The sequence below is a fragment of the Micropterus salmoides genome, unplaced genomic scaffold (assembly GCF_014851395.1).
Source record: "Micropterus salmoides isolate LMB-PRFRI ecotype aquatic unplaced genomic scaffold, ASM1485139v1 Ms_hic_scaffold_7, whole genome shotgun sequence".
Classification (NCBI taxonomy): Eukaryota; Metazoa; Chordata; class Actinopteri; order Centrarchiformes; family Centrarchidae; genus Micropterus; species Micropterus salmoides.
The window spans coordinates 21986965-22009531 of record NW_024044459.1 but is presented as its reverse complement, the minus strand read 5'-3'; the positions used below and the strand labels follow the sequence as shown (position 1 = coordinate 22009531).

The 22567-nt window shown below is 39.3% G+C and overlaps 1 protein-coding gene across 3 annotated transcripts in view; it reads left to right on the top strand.

Annotated features, from left to right (window-relative positions):
• The window catches only part of grid2 (glutamate receptor, ionotropic, delta 2), a 600398-nt gene that overhangs the window by 146013 nt on the left and 431818 nt on the right, over nt 1-22567 (top strand). For all 3 annotated transcript variants that reach the window (XM_038704208.1, XM_038704207.1, XM_038704209.1), the window contains exon 2: nt 314-469. In XM_038704208.1, coding sequence (XP_038560136.1) covers nt 314-469 — 156 coding nt within the window. The remainder of the gene's footprint in view (nt 1-313; nt 470-22567) is intronic.

Genomic DNA, 22567 nt, shown 5'->3' with positions numbered 1-22567 from the left:
TGAGTCAGTGTGCCCTTGGGCAGTATTTGACCTTAGAATGAACAATGTTGTCGACCCGCACACCCTGTCTGTCTGATGTCGGGTCCCAATTCAGGGGTTAGATATGTGTAATCCACAATTCTAGACTGAGCATGTCATTGGAGGTCATTGAAAGTTGAGCCTGATATCTCACCTTTGTGCTCTACATACATCTGAGGCTCCAGCCTCTGTGTCACCGTATTTTTGTCTCTATCCTTTTTTTTTCCATTCCAAGTCCCCATATACTGAGTAATAGTTTCGTCTTTTTCTTTCTGCTTCCTTCCTTCGTTAATAGGCGCCATCTTTGATGAGTCAGCAAGGAAAGATGATGAGGTGTTTCGCCTTGCTGTGGCAGATCTCAATTTGAACAACGAGATCTTGGAGACAGAGAAGATAACCATCTCTGTGGAATTCGTTGATGGGAACAACCCCTTCCAGGCTGTGCAAGAAGGTAGGATGATAACACTATGTTGTCTTGGATTTTTGACACTTGTGCCTGGGAGCAAAAAGGCCTAGCAGATGCATCAGTTATTTTTGTGTTGACATAAAAGTATATTCAAAAAGTTTCTTTCTGGGCAGTGTTCCTTTTTGCCACGCAAATGTTCTGGAGAGCCAGACTGAAATGAAAAGGCTTGTTATTATCCCTTGACAGTTTCACAATTTCACTTTCAAAAACACTTTTTTTTTTGGTACAGCTCTGTTATTTGTCTGCCATTCCAACAGTTCCTGAACAGTACTTTCAAATGCCAATTCATCTAATGCAAATATTTAAAAAAAGTAAACGTGTGAAATATACAGTACATCTAAGCAAAATTTTGATTTTAGAATTAGCAAAATTTGAGTCTCAGTAGCATAATGCTCTCTTGTAGTCCTGTCTCTATTTTTTTGTTGACCTCTTCAATAAATCGAGAACGACAAAGCACAGGAAGTTAATTCATGTAAAAAAACAGCATCAAAAAGTTGGCACAAAATCAGCCTCCGTCTTTAATGTCTTGTAGATTTTCATGCATGGCTCGAATGTCCTCTGAGTTGACCTGCATCACACAGTCAGCTGAGGACGGGATGGTGTTTTATTTATTTCCTCTTCCCTTTTTTTTGTTTTAGTTTAATTTGATGTTGACAGCCAGTTTATTACATAGAAATGCAGTTTGGAGAAGAAATTAACTCTGGAATGTTGATATATTATTGTCAAATAGTGGATACACTAATCTACATAACAAATTTCCATCCACATGTCCATGTCTTCCCTTCCATCCATGTTGAATATGCATGCCTGGCAAAAAATCGTCTAATGTAGATGCTGACTCACCACCAAAACCAACAGACTTGATTCTAAATTGAGCATTTAATTAATAAAGAGTCCAGTAGTAGTAGTACAGTTTTTTTCATTTGATGTCCTAATCTGACAAATTAATCAAAAGACCGTCAGATGTAGAAGTGCAGAATTATGCAGTTCATATGAGAAGCAGTTTTGTTGTGCAGGTTTAATGAATAAGGTCAGCAGTTCAATGGACTGCAAGAGCCTTGTACTTAACTACTTAATAGTTAATATTTTTTTTCATTCACATTAACATGAAAGCAAACACATTCACAGGATAGATCTATCAAATTTGACCAGATTTACAGTACATACCCACCACCTCCCTGCATTTACAACAGCAAATGTTATTGAAAGTTTAACTGCAAATTATGCTGTTTGGTTTTGATGCATGTTTTTTGCTGCTGTTGTAGTTTTTTCAGGTCTTCCCAGCATTGCAAAACAAAGGAAATGTAAAAGTATTTTTTGTTTATGTTATACTGTCAACTTTCTGTTTTAGGTTTTCAGTCATGAGAGCAGCATTATTTGTTAGTTTGTTTAGTCTCTACACAACTGATGAGCTGCTGCTTGCAGCAGTCTTGCTACCAACACTGTTGATCTAAGGACAGGTTAAAAGTGGCATTGCGGGAATTATGATAACATGCAAATGTTATAAGAAAATACGCAGAACAGATATATAGAGACCTAGTTTTCAGTGCTGTAGGGCAGGCACAAACACACACAGCAAGATAACATCATACAACAAGTAGTCTTACAGAAAATATATGCACATTTAGGCTGTCACACAAAGAGACACACACAGTAACACAGAAATCACCAGTTATCCCACTTCTTTCAACTCGTAACATTTTGTAATTCAAAGAAATAAGTTGTTTAAAGAACAGATTATTTTCCACTTCAAACAAGTTTGTGTTCATTTCAAAATTAATGTCGGGGTGTGTTTTTCTCCACTAGAAGGAATTCTGTGTGAAGAATAATTGTGAATTTTTTTGTGGTCAAAGATGATGAGAAGTCAGTTGTGGACTGCATGAGTACTCACTTTCTTACATGTTCAAACACAGCAAAGACAAAATACTGTACATCTGACGGCCAATTAAATTTCAATGGCACATTTACTTTATCTCTGTAACTATTGTAATCCTGAAATGCTTCAAAGGAACTACGTAATTGAAGCATTAAAGGAGCTATATGCAAATGCCCTTCCAGCTTGTGTGGTGAAACCCCAAGTGGTTCAGAACGCAGCAGCGTGTCTGATTTTCGTTCAACCCAAAAGGAACCATGTCACACCAGTATTCAGCGACCTACCATCCGTAGGCTCCTGAATCAAATTCAAGTCACTAATGCGTGCATACATAGTGAATACTTGGTTTGCACCCATCTATCTAAACTCCATAATAAAAGCTTACGTTCCTTCTCGGCCTCCAGTGAAGGCCGTCTGGCTCTGCCATCCCTACACACAAAGCAATCTTAGTCCCGGCTGTTCTTATCTGTGATACCATGATTGAAGCTACCACACGCTGTCAGAGCAGGGGTGTCCCTCTCTAACTTCAAGAAGCTCTTGAAAACTCATCTCCTCCAAGAACACTATCTCTTATAACACCTCTAACATGCACTTCCTGTGCTCTTCTTTTTCTATTCCCTGACAATTCTCTTGTGTTGATTGCACAACGTTAAGCACTTGTTTAACGTCATGTGACTTACATAACTTACATAAAGTCTCGTACGCCTGTCGACAACAGACAATCAACCTATTTTGTCATTTAGGTATAAGGACATGTTGAAATGAGTGCTACAGCCCAACAGACTCCATTGAGAAAATTGTAATTTTATTTAGCAGATTATCATAAAACATACTTCATTCAAACTGGACAGAAACAAAATAAAACTCGCCAAAGCTGTCTTTGTTAGCCTTTCCACTGTTAATCACCAATAATCACCATCTCGGGTTTGGTCGAAATAAACCCTTAATTCACCGTAATACCCTAGCTTTACGCCTCAGTCGGCAGCTGCAAAACAAGCTGCAATGACTGCTGGGGACAAATGTGCCTGTCAAAGTACGTCCACTAAAAGTGTTTTTGCAACTGAAAGGCTGTGTCTGACAACATTATGGAAAGGATCCCTCCAGAGATAGAGCTTTTGTTAAACATGGAGATGCTTTTTGTTTAGCCAGAAACAGCTGTTATAATAGACTCCGTTTAAACTATAATTTCACCTTGTATCAGTAATCACACTTAAGCAAAACTCAACAGAAAGAAAATTCAAGCTCACCTTAACAGTCTTGGTTAGTATTTCCACTGTTCAAACAGTCACCAACTTAAGTTTGGTCAAAATAATTCACTGTTTTAGATGAGAGAAGAAACAGCCGTTATGTCCCAGTCCTCACAGGTGAACAGTTTCACACGGAGGGACTCACATGCATGCAGACCTGCTTAATAAATAAAGCACAGAGAAGCTGGTATAACAAAAAAGGCGGGGGGAGTTTGACATTGTTCTCTGCTCAGGACACCATTACTCCACTATATCTTTACATAACAAATAGTTGTGTGCTGCTATATTATGTGTATATGTTCAGAATTTCATATACAGAACCATTAATACAAGAAACAGTATTACAATTAGGATTAAGATACGACTGCTGCCATATGGACCAGTATCCATAATTGGAGAAGTTTCTTATGGAGTAGCTAGTATGTTGGCACAAAGTGAAATGGGATAATAAACTGATCATCGCCCAAATAAATGTGCATGTGTGAGTGTTTATGACTGGCTGGCTGCCTTTTGGAATCATTGAATGAATTAATTCAGAATAAAAAGGGTTTTTATCAAAAATACAGAAGGAATGTCTAGAGGCAAATATAGTACTTAGTGGTGTGATGCAGCTGCACATTGTTATGTGCTTTTTGTTTAATTATCTTCCTCTGATAGTTGCACTATATATCTTATATATCTTCTTATATGTGACATGCTTTAAACATATCGAGTTTTTTTCTGCACACTACAAACAAGACCCTTTATGTATACAACACTGAAGCATGATGTGGCACAAGATTCAATAAAGCCTGTTTCGGAGGCACACAATTGCTGAATGCTATGCATTATTCCAACCTGCACTGCAAAGCTGCAAAAGGAGATTTGTGTCTTGACAGGATGAGCAGTCCATCTTTCAGTGTATCTCATTAAAGTAAATCATTAAGGTAAACAGGTAAAGGAAGAGGGTAAAAAAAGTTTTAAAGTTGTTTTTTAATGTAAATGTGACAGTTTTATATCAAATAATTTTTCACCGCGGTACTTGCTAATCATAAGTCATTCTCACCTTGGCAGAATTGTCTTATTGACTTCAGATAAACCAAAACCAATGGATTTAAAGAGGCAATATGAAAAAACATCAATGAATTAATTAACTGCTAATCAAATACAAAGGCCTCATTATCAACACCCATGCACACATTGAAATAAACTCACACACACACACACACACACACACAAGGAAATATTACATTAGCCTTGGCTGATAGAGTGAAGGAGAGAGTAGAGAGAATACATTTGTGAGCTTGTTTGTATTTCAGTCAAGCAGGTATCAGGCTGCATGCCTGTAGCAAAAAAAAAAGAAGGTGGCCAAACTCTAAGGGACAGATTTACTAAAGGACTGCGTGAGTAAAAACGTGTGCAAACTTGATATCACCAGCAAATTAACATGTAAGCTGATCTACTAACGGTGTTCACAGAGAATGACGTCTTTCAAATGTGCAAGATAGCACCTGTTGTTCATTTACTACTTTTGCCTTAATGAATATGCAATTTGGGGCGTTTTAATTTTATTGTGAAAAGTAATGGGAGGGTAACATGCAAATAAATTTTTTTACTACACGCAATGTGATCTTAGAAGCCTAAAAGCAATTTCATGTGAGTGCAACAGCATCTGTATTTAATATGTTTGAAAGCAAGGTGCAAACCGCCAAGTGTTGCGCAGAGATGGCTGCTGTTATGGTTGCCAGAAGGAGACACAGGTGTAATGAAAGAATAGGTAGAGTAGGGTTTTTTCCTTTCATTTTAATATTTTGGGCATGACTGAGGAACAAATAACTCTCCAGCCATGCCATATTGGAGCTGTTGGCTGACCTAAGGGCTGATTTGGAGCCAGTTACAAGAAGGAGTCACGCAATACCGGTCATGCCCAAACTTATTGCAACTCTGCATTTCCTTGCACAGTCTACTTAGTGCAATCTTACGCAGGATGGGCAGGCACATACGATTTCCACATATTCGGGATGCACTGAATGAAAAAAAACAAGGTTGCTTTCCCTCCCTACTCCCCATGGCGGGAACCCTTAAAACACACAAATCCCTCATTTAAATACGGACACCTCCATTGTGTTTGCACCTGTTGTCATCTACGCAATAATTCTTACACTCACCCTTAACAGGTACTACAATTACATGTGCAACATTATAGAATGGACATGCACTTTTGTACTCTTTATTCAATGCATTAATAAATCCGGCCCTAAGTGTATCACCTTTTCAGAGATTAGCTCAGAGGACTTTGTGTGGATAAATTGCAGTGTATGGCAGTGTGTCACTGCCAAATGCTGGTAAAATGTGAAAGTGGCTGACACAAAATAATGATTTACTATTGAGTTACTGTTGAATTTGAACATTTATCTTTTAGTGGCTGGTAGATATTTACATTTTAAAGTTAATTTCCCACCCTAGCGTATTTGTTCTTGTGTACATAGCATTGTTAAAGCAGCTGTTTTGATACAAGAGCTCTGAAATGTTGCTTGGTTGTTGGGCTGTAATTATTTAAGTCCCAACCTGAGTAATTCTATTATATAGACTCTGTGTGCACATAGGCTACATGTCTGTGTTTGCTTCTTCCTTCTGTATTTTGAGGACAGTGAGCAGTGTTTTATTTAGAATATCAACACTGTGTGAAATAAAGACTGATAGTGACAGCACAGCAGGAGGCAGCATTTGGACACTTGCTCTTTGACCGAGCAGACTGAGCCAACAGCATGTTCCTGCAGTATGTGTCCTTTCTTGTCTTTCTGTGGTCCTTACATTTTTTTGCCTTTCTTACATTTTTGTGTCTCTTAAGTTGTCCTCTTTGCTGAAATTATTCTTTAACTTCTTGTTTAAAACTTTTATTTTCAGTTCAGGAAATGCTTTTTCACTGATTGTGCACATTCTTTTTTCAGCAATCTCATACATCACCTTCATAAATATAGACACTGTTAAAACTCTGAGGACAAATGAATTGAATTGAATAAAATTCCACTAATTCATTTTTTTTGCTTTGGACCAGCTAGTTTTCAATGACAAACTGGCTTTGCTTCTCATTTTTGCTACTTTCCTCCCTGACTGATTAAAATCCTGCAGGCCTCCAAGTAACCCAGTGTGTTGACTGGTCTGTCCAAATTTGTGGGAGGGTCAATGAATACTTCCCAGTCTTCCTTTCTGCCTGGTACTAAACAGACTGCCTGACTCATTTTCGCTGCCAGTCTGCCTGCCGGTCTTTCTGTTTGCCCGTCTGTTTGTGTAGTTAGCTGGCTGATGAATTGATTGCCTGTCTCCCTATCTGCCTGTCATCTGTGTATTTGTCTAACTAACTGGTAACTTGGCTGGAAAATCAGTTGTCTTTGTCTCTGTTTGTTTCTCATGTATGATGGTTTCAGTTGCTCTTCTTGGTGCCCTTTTAAGCAGAAACAAAAGACAAGTGGTTACATCAATTTAAAAATTACATTTTTAAATTTTATTTTAATGCTCTTAGGCTGTGCATTTTCAATATTAGGCAGATAATTCAACTCTCTTAACTTACAAAGTCACTGACATAAATTTGCTCCAAATTTGTGAGTGTTAGAATTAGTTACAAATTCTGAAATTAAAGATGCAAGCAGCGTTGGGCGGGCCCTTGCACTTGAAGTTGGGGTGTGAGGCAGCTGCGTTGCAGATTCTGGAGCTCTGCGGATGCAGCTGTGAATTTGCTACATGATTCAGACGCTGCATGAAGGTGTTATATGTCACTACCTGTGTCCCCTTTGTGGCGCTCTAGAGCAATTGGTGATACGACTATAAATGAATATTGGCATGTAGATGTGTTCGGGGTGGGACAGTTATCAAGCACATAAAGTTTTGTGCAGATGTGTGTATGTACACTGAAGTTACAACAACTTCCTGTGTCATGGCGAAGAGTTTAACTTCGCCACCACGCCGTTAACTGCAAACTCTAGTTTTGCAGCACGGCTTCATCAATATGTTAAGAGTTTTCTGAGAGTTTTTTGAAGTTGATATGTCCAATCTGCTAGGAGTAGTACATTACAGCGTAAAATGCGTCATTTCCTTTTGCCAGTAGGTGGCTCTATGACTTTGAGTGAATACTGGCATATGGATGTTTTCTGGTGCAGACGGACACGCCGTTCCACGAAAACTCACCGTTTGCACAAATTTTAATCATCAATGGGTTTAGACTGCACAGCACAAATCTGAAGTCGGTCTGACGAAACCCCTAGGAGGAGTTCATTAAAGTACAAGTGTGTATATTGCTAAAAATGATCATTGAATCCAAAATGGCCAACTTCCTGTTTGGTTTAGGCAATGGCTCCAAGAGGCTTTTGTGTGCGTCTGGACATGATACATGTACCACAGAAATTTCGTACACGTAGATGAAACTTTGTCCGGGGGCTTCTCTGTAGGGGGCGCAAACAAGCCATTTTTCCACGCCCATGCGCGCAACCAATAAAATACGAAATTTTTCACCACGTCTGAATTATGTGCAAAGTTCGGTGAGTTTTCGAGTATGTTCAGGCTCCCAAAATTGAAGTTACATTGCAGAAAAAAATAAATCCCTTCAGTTTCAATGCCCCGATGCTTCGATGCTCAGGCCCTAATAACAGGTGTTACAGTTACCTTTTCGCTAGCTCAGATTCTACTTACCAGACATGCAATATACTGCATTAAGTGGTGAAAGTGTAGGTGGAAAACCGTAACACTTTAGTATATTAAAGGATTGCTATAGCTAATTATTTGTAAATAGTCAGAACCTTCTGCAGTCGGTAGTGTGATTAATAGCATAATGAAACGCATGTTCTCTCCAAGGGCTATAAGTGCATGAAAGTGTAAAAGGCTACTTTGAGCCATGACTTTTATATAGATACAAAACTGTGAGCTGCTCTCTCTGAAAACGCTGACTGTCCGAATTAGCACCAGTTTTACTAAGGTAGAAGCTAAATACACAATTGGCAACATGGGACTGCCACCTAGACACATTAGTTGGAGATCACCAAGCTAATAATAATGCCTCATAAAAATCCTGACCAATTAGGTAACATGCTTCCAAAAGAAAATGTAGCCTCTAAAAATGAGCAGCACTATATGAAGTTGTTTCAACTGGTGTGGGGAAGCATCAGATGGAGAGAGAGTAGCAAGTCCGCCAGAGTCAGAGACGTTTTAAAGAGACTCTCCACTCAATCAGATCAAGATGGCAAAGATGGCAGTTATCCCGCCCCTCCCGCCAGAAAGCCAATCGTCTGCTTTTAACAGCCAAAGCGGGAAACATATTTCAGCCAATGGAGGTTAATTAACTCTCTTTCTCTCATCATAACCTTACTTATTTTATACACCTGCGCTATTTACATATGTTCTTCAGAGGTGAAGGATTTTTTACACAAAACTGACGATTGCAAATTATGTAAATCTCAGTAAACCCAATGAAACGTGCAAGCAGTCATACTTTTAATCTGAATTTGTGTGTGATCCTTGTGCAAAAGCCTCAATCGTGGCTTTTGCCTTCTTTTTAATTGAATGACTTATGTCTGGTTCTAGTTGTGTTACTGACTTTGAATTCTAGCACAGTTCACTGTCTGACTCACTTCTAGATATAATACATAAGGGGATGTGGCACAGTGACAGAAATTAATATATACATGGTTATTAGAGGATCATTTCTAGTTCCAATGGAGAGGACAATGATTCAAAGAGGATGCCAAGTTTGATAGTCCGTCTACATGTCTGTGTCCAGCTTGCCTCTCTGCAATACTACATTAGGACTGCCACCTATTTTCTAGAAAAAATCCTCTTATCCATGAAGCAATTAAACAATTATACTGAAGTTAGAAATAAATAGCACATCACAATAACCATATCTCTAACATCTATCTATGATAGAGCCATCAACTAAATTTTAAAGACAATTATCCATCCAAAACTTTATAACCCCCCCCCGCACAGTGCTTAATTGTGGATCTGCTCCTGTCACTTGTATTCTCATTTCACTCCCTATACCCTATAGCCCTCCCATCTCCATAGTAACCAGGCTAGACACTACTTAGGGAAGGGGTGGAGCTGTGCGTGCTTGTGTCTGTATGCTTGTCAGTGGGTGCCCGTTTATGTCTCCATCGATTAAAGCAATAAGAATCACCTAATTGGATAACAGTCTATGGAAAGGTGGAGGGCGGCGAGGAAAAGGAGAGGGAACTCAATATTTGTCTCAGCTTATTTTTCATCTCAGCTGAGTCCTGACACAGGGAACACAACCACATTTATGCACACATTACCACACACATGTAAAAAAAAATCCCCTCACACATTCAGTAGGTGTGCAGACTGAAAACAACATAGTCTTGACAGACCCTGCCAGCATCTCTGACTAACTGATAGTTCCCTGTTTCTTTGTCTCTTAAAGCGGGATGTGGGAGGCCCCATCAAAAAGAAACTGTTACATTTTTTAATGAACTAAAAAAAATAATCCCAAGGACAGAATGCACAAGAATGACTCATCTAAGAAAATTATTAATTCTCTTAAAGAGGTCATATTATGCTCATTTCCAGGTTCATAATCTTATTTAGGGGTTGTACCAGAACAGGTTTACATGGTTTTATTTAAAAAACAAACAAAAAAAACCACTATGTTTTTTGTCATGCACATTGCTACAAGATCTTTGTTGGGAGTTGCACATGCTACTACTAGCCAATCAAAAACAGAGTAGGGCGGGTCAGTGAGAAGCCGGTAAACAGGGCTTTGGTTCAGCTGTATATGTTCCTCTCACCAGCTTTGCAACTAGAATTGGAGCAAGGGTTTCAGAGTTATTAATCTGTAACAACAATCTTTCATACATAAAGTTTTAACTGAGCTCTGTTTAACACAGTACTTTCTGTCTATTGACTGCCTGGAGGGTAGCTACTGTTTGGAAGGGAGAGGGGAAGCAGCAGGCAGACATCTTTTCACTGTGTGCTGCAGCTCAGTGTGTTTTTACACAGGTGTTTTTGAGGAAGTGTCTAACTAGCCGCTTGGCGAGCATTATGATGCGTGTTTCACTGTGATGTCACAGCAAAGCAGAAGAAAAGGCTGGACTACACACAAGCTGCTTTCAGGCAGTTCAGAGCAGTGTTTTCTGTGGGAGATGGGAACTCCATTTGGGGTGGACTTTGGGCTTTTTCGCTTTGCAAACCTGTTACATGCACAAAAAAGATATAACTCAATAAATGAGAGGGAAAAGCATAAGATGACCTCTTTAATAATGTTCCCGTACCCACACGGTATACAATGTAGACAGCTGCAAAATTAACCACTTAATTCATGGGGAAAAATCTTTTCTAATAAACGTCCACGACCATAATGTGTGTCTGTTGGGAAAACAAAACTATTTTAAAGACTAAAAAATTTATTAATTAATCAAAAAAATATTGACTGATTAATTGATAATGAAAATAATTGTTGCAGCCCTACAGCAAAGCTTTAATCATTTGTTTACATGCTATTATGATTATTATCTTCTTAAAATGTCATATTTGAACATCTACTGAAAATGGCTACAGAGAAAATTCAGTGCCATGGACATCACAGAGAGGCTCACCTTCGACATCAGAAAATGTTGCTTTTAAGCAATAAATGGTGAGAGACACTATTAAATGGCCTCCCTGAAATCTTCCTTTTTCATTTGCAACCTTTAACCATTTCTGACACTATGACTCTATTTTCACTGAAAGACATCATTGCTCCTCTACATGCGTGTGTTACTACACATTTAGCACTGAAGTTAACACTCACAGTAGTTGTGGTGACACTGGGCAGACATTGTAAGTGCTGCCTTTGCCGAATATTGATTGCTGAGATACTATATACACAGAGTTGAGAAAACACATGGGAGACTGTAATGTTAGCTGAGAATGACAAGAAGCCTGTGGGATGTTAACCGTTCCCATTTGCAGCACAACTAAAGCAGTAAACCAAAACAAGAAAATACTTTTACCTCATAATTTTTGCTTATATTAACGTGATACAAAAGATTGTAGTGAAAATACTTCAGTAGGGGCAAAGATTAATTATGGGCTGCTAATGCAAAATAGAATGTGTATAAAAATGATAATAAAACGCTCCATCTTCTTAATTCTTAATTAAAGTTTTAATGGATTAGAGTGACTGAAATATATATTTAAAAGATTTGTTGTCTTTTCAATTTATCTATTCTGACACAGTGGAACTCTGTGATTCACAGGAACGATGTGGTATAGTGCTAAAGTCAGCATGAACCAAATGCCTGGAGGGTGTGAGAAACACTTCTGCATGAGTGTGATGAGAATAACTAAATCAGACCTTGTCATGTTGATGAGTACACTGTGATAATGTAAACACATTAACAAAAAACAAAACTTAAAACTAAAAGGGCAGCGCTTCTCTCACTCCCTCTACCCTAATATATTTTGGCAGCAGAGTTTTCATTCATGTTGAAATGAGATTGTGAGCCAGGTTCAGGTGTGAAGAAGTTTCAGAGACTGATGAAGACTTAACATAGCATGGTTTATTGAGCCCGGCCGAGGAGATACAGTGCCAGCATACATGTGAACACGTCAAATGCCAACACCAAATCTGAAGGATAACATCTTGTGGTCCCTTTTATGTTTCTCTTTTCCCCCTAGTGCCTGTAGGTTTCTCTATTAGGTCACCTTTCACCTAGAACAACTATCTATCTGATGTTTAGACTCCAATGCTTTGTCATATTTGAATCTCTCACTATCCATAAGTTGTACTCTAATCTGTGGAGCCAACCTTGTAAGATTCCCAGAGAACACTGATATCTGCTAGCCTGATGCCTAAATTGCTGTCTCTAACTAATCAGTCTAGTGTTGTCTTAATTGACAAGGACAAGTACATGTAAGAAATATCTAAAGCTATAATGTCACACACTTATGGGATCAGTTAAATTACTCTAAGCTAGACCTGTCTTACCTTTCCCTGTTACATCAATTAAGATACCTATGAAATATTCTTAACAATTCAGAATGCAAAGACATAGGGTAGCAGATTGTGCCACATGTAGTGTCCTTTTTTTGAAATCCTCTTTCACTTGTGGGTTGTGATACAAAGCTACCATTAAAGCAATATTAAATATGTTTCACCACTAGGGAGCAGAAGATTTCCAAAGCAATCTTATATAATATATAATTTTAATCATTTTGTTGTGGCTAATGTCAAAGCAATTTTGCCTTTAGCATGATCAATGCTTAACTGTCTTTGCTAGCCACCTCTTATTTTAGCTCTCTGGTGTTTCATGCTTTTGATTAACACAAGAAGGATTCAATGTCCTACAATGACACGACTCAGAGGACACATTCAAACTTGTTAACTGTGGGAAATGAAATTGTTCTGGATTGTTTACTGGCTCTGGTTGTGTGTATGAGGAGGGAATTAAGTCAGTACATTTAGACGACAAAGTGGCAAAAGACTCATTTTCCCATTTTCAGCACTTGAGGTGTTCACATCTGGAAAACTTGACTTAAACTTAAAATAAATGATCTCAAATTTCAAATGAATGAAGTGTCATTTTCTTATTTATGTCACTGTTTGGTAATTTGTGGAAACTGCAAGTGTTTCTGAATATAGACTACATGCACACTGGACACAAAATAAAACTGTCACAAAATCTGTCACATTTTTAGGCATACCATGGCTTCTTTAGGCTTTCCCAAGACAATTTTATTGGACACTTACAGCTCCTGTATTCCCTATATTGTGTAGTCCGTGTCCTGATGCGGACTGAAGGCTTGTGAGTCACTTGTGTGTAACATGAGGCCTTTTATGGAACTCAAGAGGCATTGGGGAATGGCTGGTAAAGGAAAGAGGCAGGCTGCGGCTTTGTCTTGACATCAGATTTAAATGTTCATCTGTGGTTAAATTTTAAAATGAGGGTACATTTCATGTTCAAACATCTCTAGTCATGTCTCTCATTACTGCAAACCAACTTTTTTATTTCTCTTTTTCTTCTTCTCTCTTTTCTCCATTTCAGCCTCCATCTATCACTCAATATCATGTATTCTCTCACAACTGCACCTTAGCTGCATTTTTACACTGACTTCATATTATAACCAGTATCTAGTAAAGCAACACAGCCATCTTTTAGGTCACTGGGCTTTTCTTCCTCTCTTCCCCTCCTCACTTTCTGTTTCTTCACACTACAGTGTGCCACATACAAAGCAGACTTACACTGAAATTAGCTACCACGGAAACCAGGTCCAATACCATTTAGTCGTACTGCTCATCCTCCTCCTTTGCCTCCTCTTCTATGGTTCTAACTGTCCTGTGTATCTTTGTGTCTGCATTCTCTGATGCGAATGCACAGAAAAGTCTTGTTAGCTGCCATAGAGACCAAAGACATCTCATTTTCTAAAGCCATTCCACCAGTCAGAGCCTGGAAACCCTCCTCCTGCTGCCACCCTGCCATATTTTGTCCATTTATCTAACTGCCTAACAAACAACTGTGAAACACACACATGTACAGATGCACTATTACTAAGCAAACGGTGCCTTTCTTGATACAGTGAAATTTCTCTGCTCATCCTTGACCAGATTTATCCTTCCTCCTCTCTGCAGCAGTCACCTCTCTGTTCTTTCAGCTTTACACATTTCCATAAATTTTTTCCCATCTCCCTCCACTTCATCTTTCTCTCTCTCAATCTTTGTCTATATTCAGTGATAAATTGCAACAATTCAATTAACCTCCCTACTAATCGCAGTGGGGTGTTTGTTGGAGAATGCGAGAGGGGTATCCATGGCAACCCTGTCATTTCACAAGAGGCAACATCATGCTATTTTGTGTGTGCGTGTGTGTGTGTGATGGCGTCCAGCAGCTGACAGCTGGGGACAAACCAGATCCAACCAGAATTTTGGGGCTATTAATAATGTGTGTGTGTGTGTGTGTGTGTGTGCGGGCGCGCATGCTTAGTTGGTGGTAGGTCCGTTGATTGGTTAGTATAAAGTGTAACTTGGATTGAAGTCAGAAGTGCATCTCTATTGAAAGTTTTCCTTCCTGCCCATACTGAGCATTGACCGGTGCACATTCTCTCTCTCTCTCTCTCTCTCTCTCTCTGTCTCTCTCTCTGTCTCTGTCTTTGTGTCAGTCTGTATGGTTGCTTGACAGCCAGCTTCCCCTCTCTAAATACACAAAGACAGTCTTTCACTGCAGATGGAAAAAATCACCATGAAATTATTATTGTTGTAGCTTCTCCTTTAAAGCAGAGCTGCCCTTAAAGAAACTACATTTCTTTATGAATTATTATTTTTTGCCCTTAACATTTCACATGAAATACTTCATTTACATTCACATTCACAAAAATTGTTGAACCAGATGAGAGAACACATAGATCTCCAGGAGTGACATCATTCTTTCCCTTGTAGTGCAGCTCTGACTGACAGTGTGTTGATGCCTGGATGTATTGCACTGTGACATGGGTATGAATAGCCCCACATTGGAAGGTTTATAACATGATTTGCCTTTGCATGCACAAGTACAACAACAGCAGTCCCTGGCATTGCTGTCAGATGTCACTGTTACCCCTCCTTGCTGAGTTAAAGCGCTGAACGCAATCCACTGAAATTACAAATATGAAGTACTCCCAAATCAAAGAATTAAGTCGTCTGTTTGTAACTCTGACAGCAATGCTTTTGTGTCACTGCTTGTACATGGTTGCATTATGTAACTCATGCTGATATCTGTCTTCATATCACAGCATCTTGTCACAACAACATTGAGCAATACAACAAATCAAGCTGTTTAATGGATTTGCCAAACCCTGCCTCAAGTTGATGTGTACAGTCTACCTCACTGTGCTGTTTGACTGTAACTGCATGATGACAGCTTTACATGTATAGTTGTTGGATAAGTGAATGTAATTTTTTAATTGTTTCCATTTGACTGCATTATACAGCATAGCTACAACATCATTACAACATAACAGCTTGGTGCACACTGTGCAGCAAACGCTATTACACCTGACTACGCATCTTCGCTCTGCGAGAGTATTAACTGATCTCAGGTGGTGTTTGATTTAGTTTTATTGTTGTTAAATTTTATTTTGTAAAACTGTATCCATGCGATGATATGCCAAGCCACAGAGAAAACATGCACACACATAGACACACACGACACACAAACCTAATAGCAAAGTAGAATCAAACAATCTTATTCACTGGGGGATAAAAACTGAAACTAACTCCCCCTTAAAAGCATTTGGCTTGGTGGAGCGCTATTTGACCAGTGGACAAAACACTCAATAAATTAATAAACAGCACTCACATACTGTGACAGTGCAAGTGCACACACGTCAACACACATCCACCCAGTGCAAGTTGAAAGCCACCCCACTCTACTGCTTGTGGTTTATTAGAGTCATAAACTACACAGGCAGGGAGCAGCCAAAAAACTTTTCCTGATTTGATTTGATGCTTTTTGGATATAAAGTGCTCTCTTGTGGTCTCAGTGCTTTTATTCAGCCAAATTGAATTCAAGGTTCCATTGGCATGAGAGCTGACAAAAATCAAATGCAGATAATAAATGTTTTAGATTATGAATTGTATCCCCATTGCACCTGATAGTGTAATCGTGTCTGTGCATGAAATTGTGTCTATCTGGATAAATGTCTGACACACCCACACCACACACACTCGCTCAAGGAGACTTGCTTCCTGTTCCAAAAATGCCGGAACGTGTTCTGCGTCCATGGACAAAGAGAATAATTCTGTTGTGTGTGTTTGTGTGTATGCGTAGTGTGTGCCCCCTTTTCACCCCATAGGGAGATTGTAATTGTTCTGCCCACTGCCCCAGACAAGCCCAACCTCAGCCTCTCTCTCTCTCTCTCTCTCTCACACACACACACACGCATTCTCACACACACATACACACCCCTCCGCCTCCTATCCCCTCTGTGGCCTCTATTGTTGTGATTTTGGCTTTTAATTTTTTAAAGCTATTTCGTTTACTTCTGCTTCCAACTCACACACAGAGCAACAGAGGGATGAAAGAGTAATGGGGAGAAGGAGGTCAAACAGCAGGTAGGGAGGAAGAACATGATGTCTGATGAGATTTCTTTAATTCATTATAAGATGATAACAATTTATATTAAAATTCTAACATAGTCTTGTTTGAATAATCAGCTGCACCTTTACAAAAGTGTGTCATGGCAGAAATCTCATACATTCCCACATAACTTGATCCATTTGCAGGTGTTGCATAAATAAAACAAAATCAGTGATGCAATGAAAATGAAAATTCTTGGCAGACGCCAAAACTGAATATAATGAAAAGATTGTTGTACACCGAACAAGTACATTCACATTTTTGAATTTTTTTTTTACTATTGTATAAATTAAATAGTCAAAGTTTGCTTTTTACTCAGTGTTTCCCACAGGATATGGAGAGACTATGGTGGGCGGGTCCAAGGCCCAAGACGATCCGGTAAAGTAAATTACCTGTGTCCATTTACTTTACACATGTAATATGTTTTATACTTTCTGTGAATATTATCCAATTACTCTTATTTCCATCCTGTATAGACACCTTATTTTGAAAACCGGACATTGTCACATGTGTATCCTCGCACTAAATTCGTCAAGTCCAACCCAATTTAATAAATGTTGTATGTGGTTCTCGTATCCCGTAACATGAAGACTTCATAGCCTCTCTTCAGGTAGGACACTCATACTGCAACACTTGTCTTTGTACAGAGAGAAAATGACAGGATAAAGTTTTTAATCTGCCTGTCAGCTTGCTCTGGTCCGTTTCAGTTACCATAAAGGCTTGAATACCTGTGCATTCCAAATGTAGGTGCGGCTAGCTAAATCAACAGTGTCTGCAAACGGCAAGTTTTGCGTCTTTCTCGGACACTTTAAAATGCTTCCACAATGACAACGTCTTTTTGTCTTATTAGGCCGAACACCGGAAGTGCTATTTTTGGCCGATTAATTTCGGTGGCTGAACAATCGGTGCATCCCTAGTAATGCCACTTGTTTCACTTATGTCTCTCTCTCTTTCTCTATCTCTCCTCCGAGTTTTACGCTGTGCCATCCCATTTATCTCTAGGGAAATGATTTCAGGCTTCTCTTTGGCCGATAGCTGACACCTAGTTGACAGGCTGTCTGTCAGACCACTGAGTTACCATAGTGATAGTTGAAACAACTTTTTCTCCTTGACAAACGTGTGATGTGTGCAAATCAGCTGGATGAGACTGGTTGAGAGAGACAGAAATCTGAGCGACGAGAGGGTTATCAAGGGTATTTCTCTTGTTTTTTGGGCCATTATTGGAACCGTTACTGGCATTTCCCCGGGGCATGGTTGCCCACATGCCTGTACTGCACACACACATAGACAGAATACAAAACAACGGAGTTTCAGGGTCAGGGAGGTGAATGTGGAGAGGAGTGAGCTATGAGAAGCACTTTAATGAAATACTCGGAAGAGCCAATGCAGTGGCACCAGCCCTAGTCAAGCACATAAAGAGGTAGCTGGGGAGAGAGAGATAGAGATGCAGAGAGATGAAATAAACCAAAATAAGACAAGCCTCACCCTCTGTGGTTTGGGGAAGAGAATTGGGAGAGGGAAAGGTGAAGAAGAGAGACAGGGGAAATGAGCTTTTCGACTGTTAAATTGCCCCTTCCTGCTGCACTTGGTGCCCTTCTGGGTGAAGATGTCAATAATGATTGAAATGTCACCACCACATTCAACACAATCTGTACTGACATACCCACATATGTGCACAATGCGAAATCACATTTCTGCTGAAGTGTCCTTCATCAGCATCCCCGAAACTAGAAGGAGCACTGACAGCGTCCAGAAATTGACCTTTATATAAGAGGGGCAAAGGGAAAGCAGAAATTCACATATGTCACAGTTTCACAATTTATTCATTGTCTGTGGGTTTTGTTTGATATTTAAATGTGATTTCAAAGATTCATATATTTAGTCAGCTCTTCTTTTTTGTATTCAGTGTTTTTAGCACCATTATTTTGTTCTGGATTGTTCTATATTACATGTTTCATTTCCAGGTCTAGCCTTCTTGGCTCAAAAGACACACAATACTTGTTTTTTTTAGTTGGACACTCTTTCTGCTTCTATTTCTTTTTCTTGATTCTTTTATAGCACTTACAGTCCTTCATTTCAAGGTCCAATCCTCCAGTATGCCTAAAGCAGACCTCAGGAGATCTCCTTAACTTGAAAAAAGACCCTGATATCTTTATCCTGTATTTACTGTTGCTGACTATATTTCTTCGCCCTACCCTCCACTTTAAATCTAGAGCCCTGAAGTCCTCAGGAAATTGTTAAATTTCCTCTGAGAGGTACAAATAGCTCAATTCTCAACAGTTATATGGTTATTACTGCATTGCTTACACAGTGTCAATCCCTAGTATTAAATCTTAGAACCAGCATTTGCATAAGAGCAAACATTTTTCATACATAAATGTATTTTCCCAGGTTAGGATTTAAAGGTCATGTGTTAAACACAACACATTCCATTATTAGAATTATGTTTACTGTTCTTTCTTCGAGGTCCAGCCTTTTAATATATCTCTGATCAAACTATGTGTTGAAGTGCTGTGTTCTGTCCCCTCATCCCTTGACAACTCTAGGCTGTTAGGTGTCTTGTATCACTGCACTCTCTTTATTGTTCTTTCTTGAAGTCTGCTGGAGGCCATTTTTCACTTGAGGGTGACGTGGTGGGAAAAAGAGAAAATTTGAGACAAAGAGATTGAGCATTTCGATAAATCTCTGCAGACATCTCCATTCTTTCACTCCCACAGCCAGGCAGGCCCAGAGCCATGCAGGCATAAAGGACATTGTTTATAGACAGGAGAAAGCACTTAGTTCCTCCTTCACACCTTTTAGCCAGAAGGTCTTCTGAGAGTCAAAGAGAGAGAGAAGGATAAGACAGAGCAGAACAGAGGGTTGAGAGGTTATAGAAGGTGACTGGTGAGAAAAAGAGGGGAAGGAGGGCGCTCCTTTCTCTGAGACAAGAAAAGAGGAGACCAAGCGAAAGAAGATGAGCAGATGTGTAGAATAGGGGAAGAGGAAAATGAAATGAATGAGGCAGAAGAGGGTGATTGATGGGTGGGGAAGAGAGGCCAGAAAATACCTGGCAACAAGTGGGGGGAGGTAAGGACAGGGAAGTTTAAGTTGATATGTACTGCCATGACTGTTTTTAAATGTGAATTCATGAGTGTTGCCTCATGAATAATGTGATAGGGGTGACTAATCCCATCATATGAGTGGCTGAAACAGGGACATCAGAGGTCTGAACAGGTCAGGAGAAAGGAGGAGAAAAGAAAGCTGTGGAAATGCTCAAAGTTGACATGAAGTACAAGGCTTTTCTGAAAGCTAAGGACAGAAGAGGAGAGGAGAAAATAAAAGTTAGTAGAAGTTAAAGTCATAGTGAAAATTGCAACTGTAAAATGATTACGGGAGGAAAAGGAGTTGTTGTTTTGAGGGAAAAGTTGGAGGTGCATGGAGGGAAGAAAATGAAAAGAACAAAGAAGTAGTTGGACAGTGGCATCTACAATAGTTGTTGTTTTGGAGTGGGAAGGTGATGCAGGAGCTTTGAGGAAAAACAAAGAGGTCTGGGCAGAATAGCCAAGAGAAGAGGGATGTCCACAGGGTGAGAAGTACCTGAAGAAATGACTGGGTGGACAAAGGAGCAAACAAGTACAGAAGCAGAGAGAAGTAGATGATGATGGAAGATTGGGGAAGAAGATGACAGTGACTCTGGAGAGGTAAGGATAGGAGAAGAGGAATGTTTGCCGTGTATCATGGGACCGCAGTGGTTAGAGCATTCTGATATGCTGTCTGTTGAACGCTAATGGCTTTCTAGTTTCTCTGTGTGTATGTGCATGTCCTTTACATCCATGAATCTACATTTTTATCACAAATTTCCTTTGGAGGAATTGCACCTGGGGTATACCTTCTTAAAAGGCAATCTGCTATCTATTTTGTGTGAAATAACCCTGTAGCCACTAATTCATTTATATTTTATTGATGTCCCGTAGAGACCATAAGCACTTAATGGGGGAGGGATTTTCATACTCACAGAATACTTGTGTGTACTCTGTCCTCAGAGGATGCCAGTCACCTTTACCAGCTGTCCTAATTCATTTTGCATTTGAGCACTTGCAGATGTACATCTAGTTGACGTCACAGACTGTTTATGCTCACATATTCTTCATGGCAGACAGACACCACTGTTGCGCCATCCTTGACAATAAAAGTAGCAGTTGAAATCTGAAAGTCGCACATTCCAGGTTTTACATTTCATTTACACATACAGTATGCTATTTAGCAGTGATGGGAAGCAAAAAGGAATGGAAACCAGGAAACCATTCACTCTTCTCAGTGTGAATTCATTGCTCTCTCAGTTGTAATAGCAGAAAATGTGCTGTGTAAATTTTGATCCGAAGGAACCAAGGCTTCGTTGCTTGGGGTGAAAGACACAGGTGCACACAGTGTTTCCTCTGGGATTGTTTTGAGCGCTGTGGGGAAAGTTGACTTATGAATTATTCTTACCATTCATACATAACAATGTTGTGTCTCCCACACAATTCAGACTTTGATTGGTCAGTTTATGAAAAATGGCCAGCTAACCAAACCTAAACCTTGCCTGTCTTGTCCCTAATGTCTTCTGTTTTACGTCTTCAGCTGCAAAACTTAACTAACAACAGTTAGTTAACTTAGTTAACTTAACTAACAACAGTTAGTTAAGTTTATAACTAAAAGTTGAACCGATATGGGAGATCTGCACTTCTCAAGCGGCAAACACAGCGACCAGCCCAATCTACAAATCTTAACTGGCATTTTAACACCAAACATGATGAGTTAGCATTAGTAAGTAAACATACAAATAATTCAAAAAGATGTTAGAGGTTGTCAGGGATTATGGAGAGTGGTTATGTGATTATTGTGTTTGTAAAGGCCTTATCCTGACTAATTTTACTTAATGCAAAGGCAAGGAATACAAAAAGCATACTATGTTGAAGTTACAATTCGCCAGCAGTCAAGGACATATGAATGATGATGCTGGGAGAGACAGATGTGACCAAGCCCGCACTCTTCAACGACACTGGGTCCAGTCCACATACTAGTCCACTGTCTCAGGGCAGAATCCAGTTTCTGTACAGTAGCTTTATATCTTATCCCACCAACAATGGGCATGATGCAAGAAAATAATTAGTGACCTAAGTTTGCATCGAGCGTGATAATTAATTAGGCATGCTATTGGGCTGAACTTCAGATGCACCTTGGTTTTCAGCAAACAATTAAATGCATTTACTCTTCACACTTCGTTAATATGCTGATGCTATCATTAGGTGAGGCTAAAAATATATCAAAAATAACTCACAATATTGTCATAGAGCAATGTGGAGGGAGGAGGGAGAGGACAGTCGCATGGAAGTTCCAGTCTTTAAGTTTTAACCCTAAACCTCCATGAATGACCAAAATGATTGGCCATAAAAACCACCAGCAAGCTCTCACACTCTACATAGCTTAATTGAATTACACCCTGTACACGGCTTTGTGCCCTGAGTGTGTAAGTCGAAGGAAGATTGTGACAGTGAGAGAGACATAAGTGGCGAGGGAGAGCGTGTGTGTATGCCCGAGGCAGCAATATGAACAGCATCTGTATACAGAGAGTGTATTTAAGTGTAAAGTTTCATTAAGATTTGAGTACAGCGTTTTGGCAACCGGCGGGTAAACCCGTGTAGCTGTAGCTTAAGTGTGTGATATTATGATTAGTTAATGAACTGGTTTGCTGATACATAGATAAATATAACGAATGATTGTGACATTACATTTGTCAATAATATTTGTAACAAAAACTGTTAAAAGCAGTAAAGAAATCCATTCAGTAATCAGTAAGTTAAATACTTGGTTGATACTATCTTGGGCTGAAACAATTCATCGATTAAATCGATTAATAAAA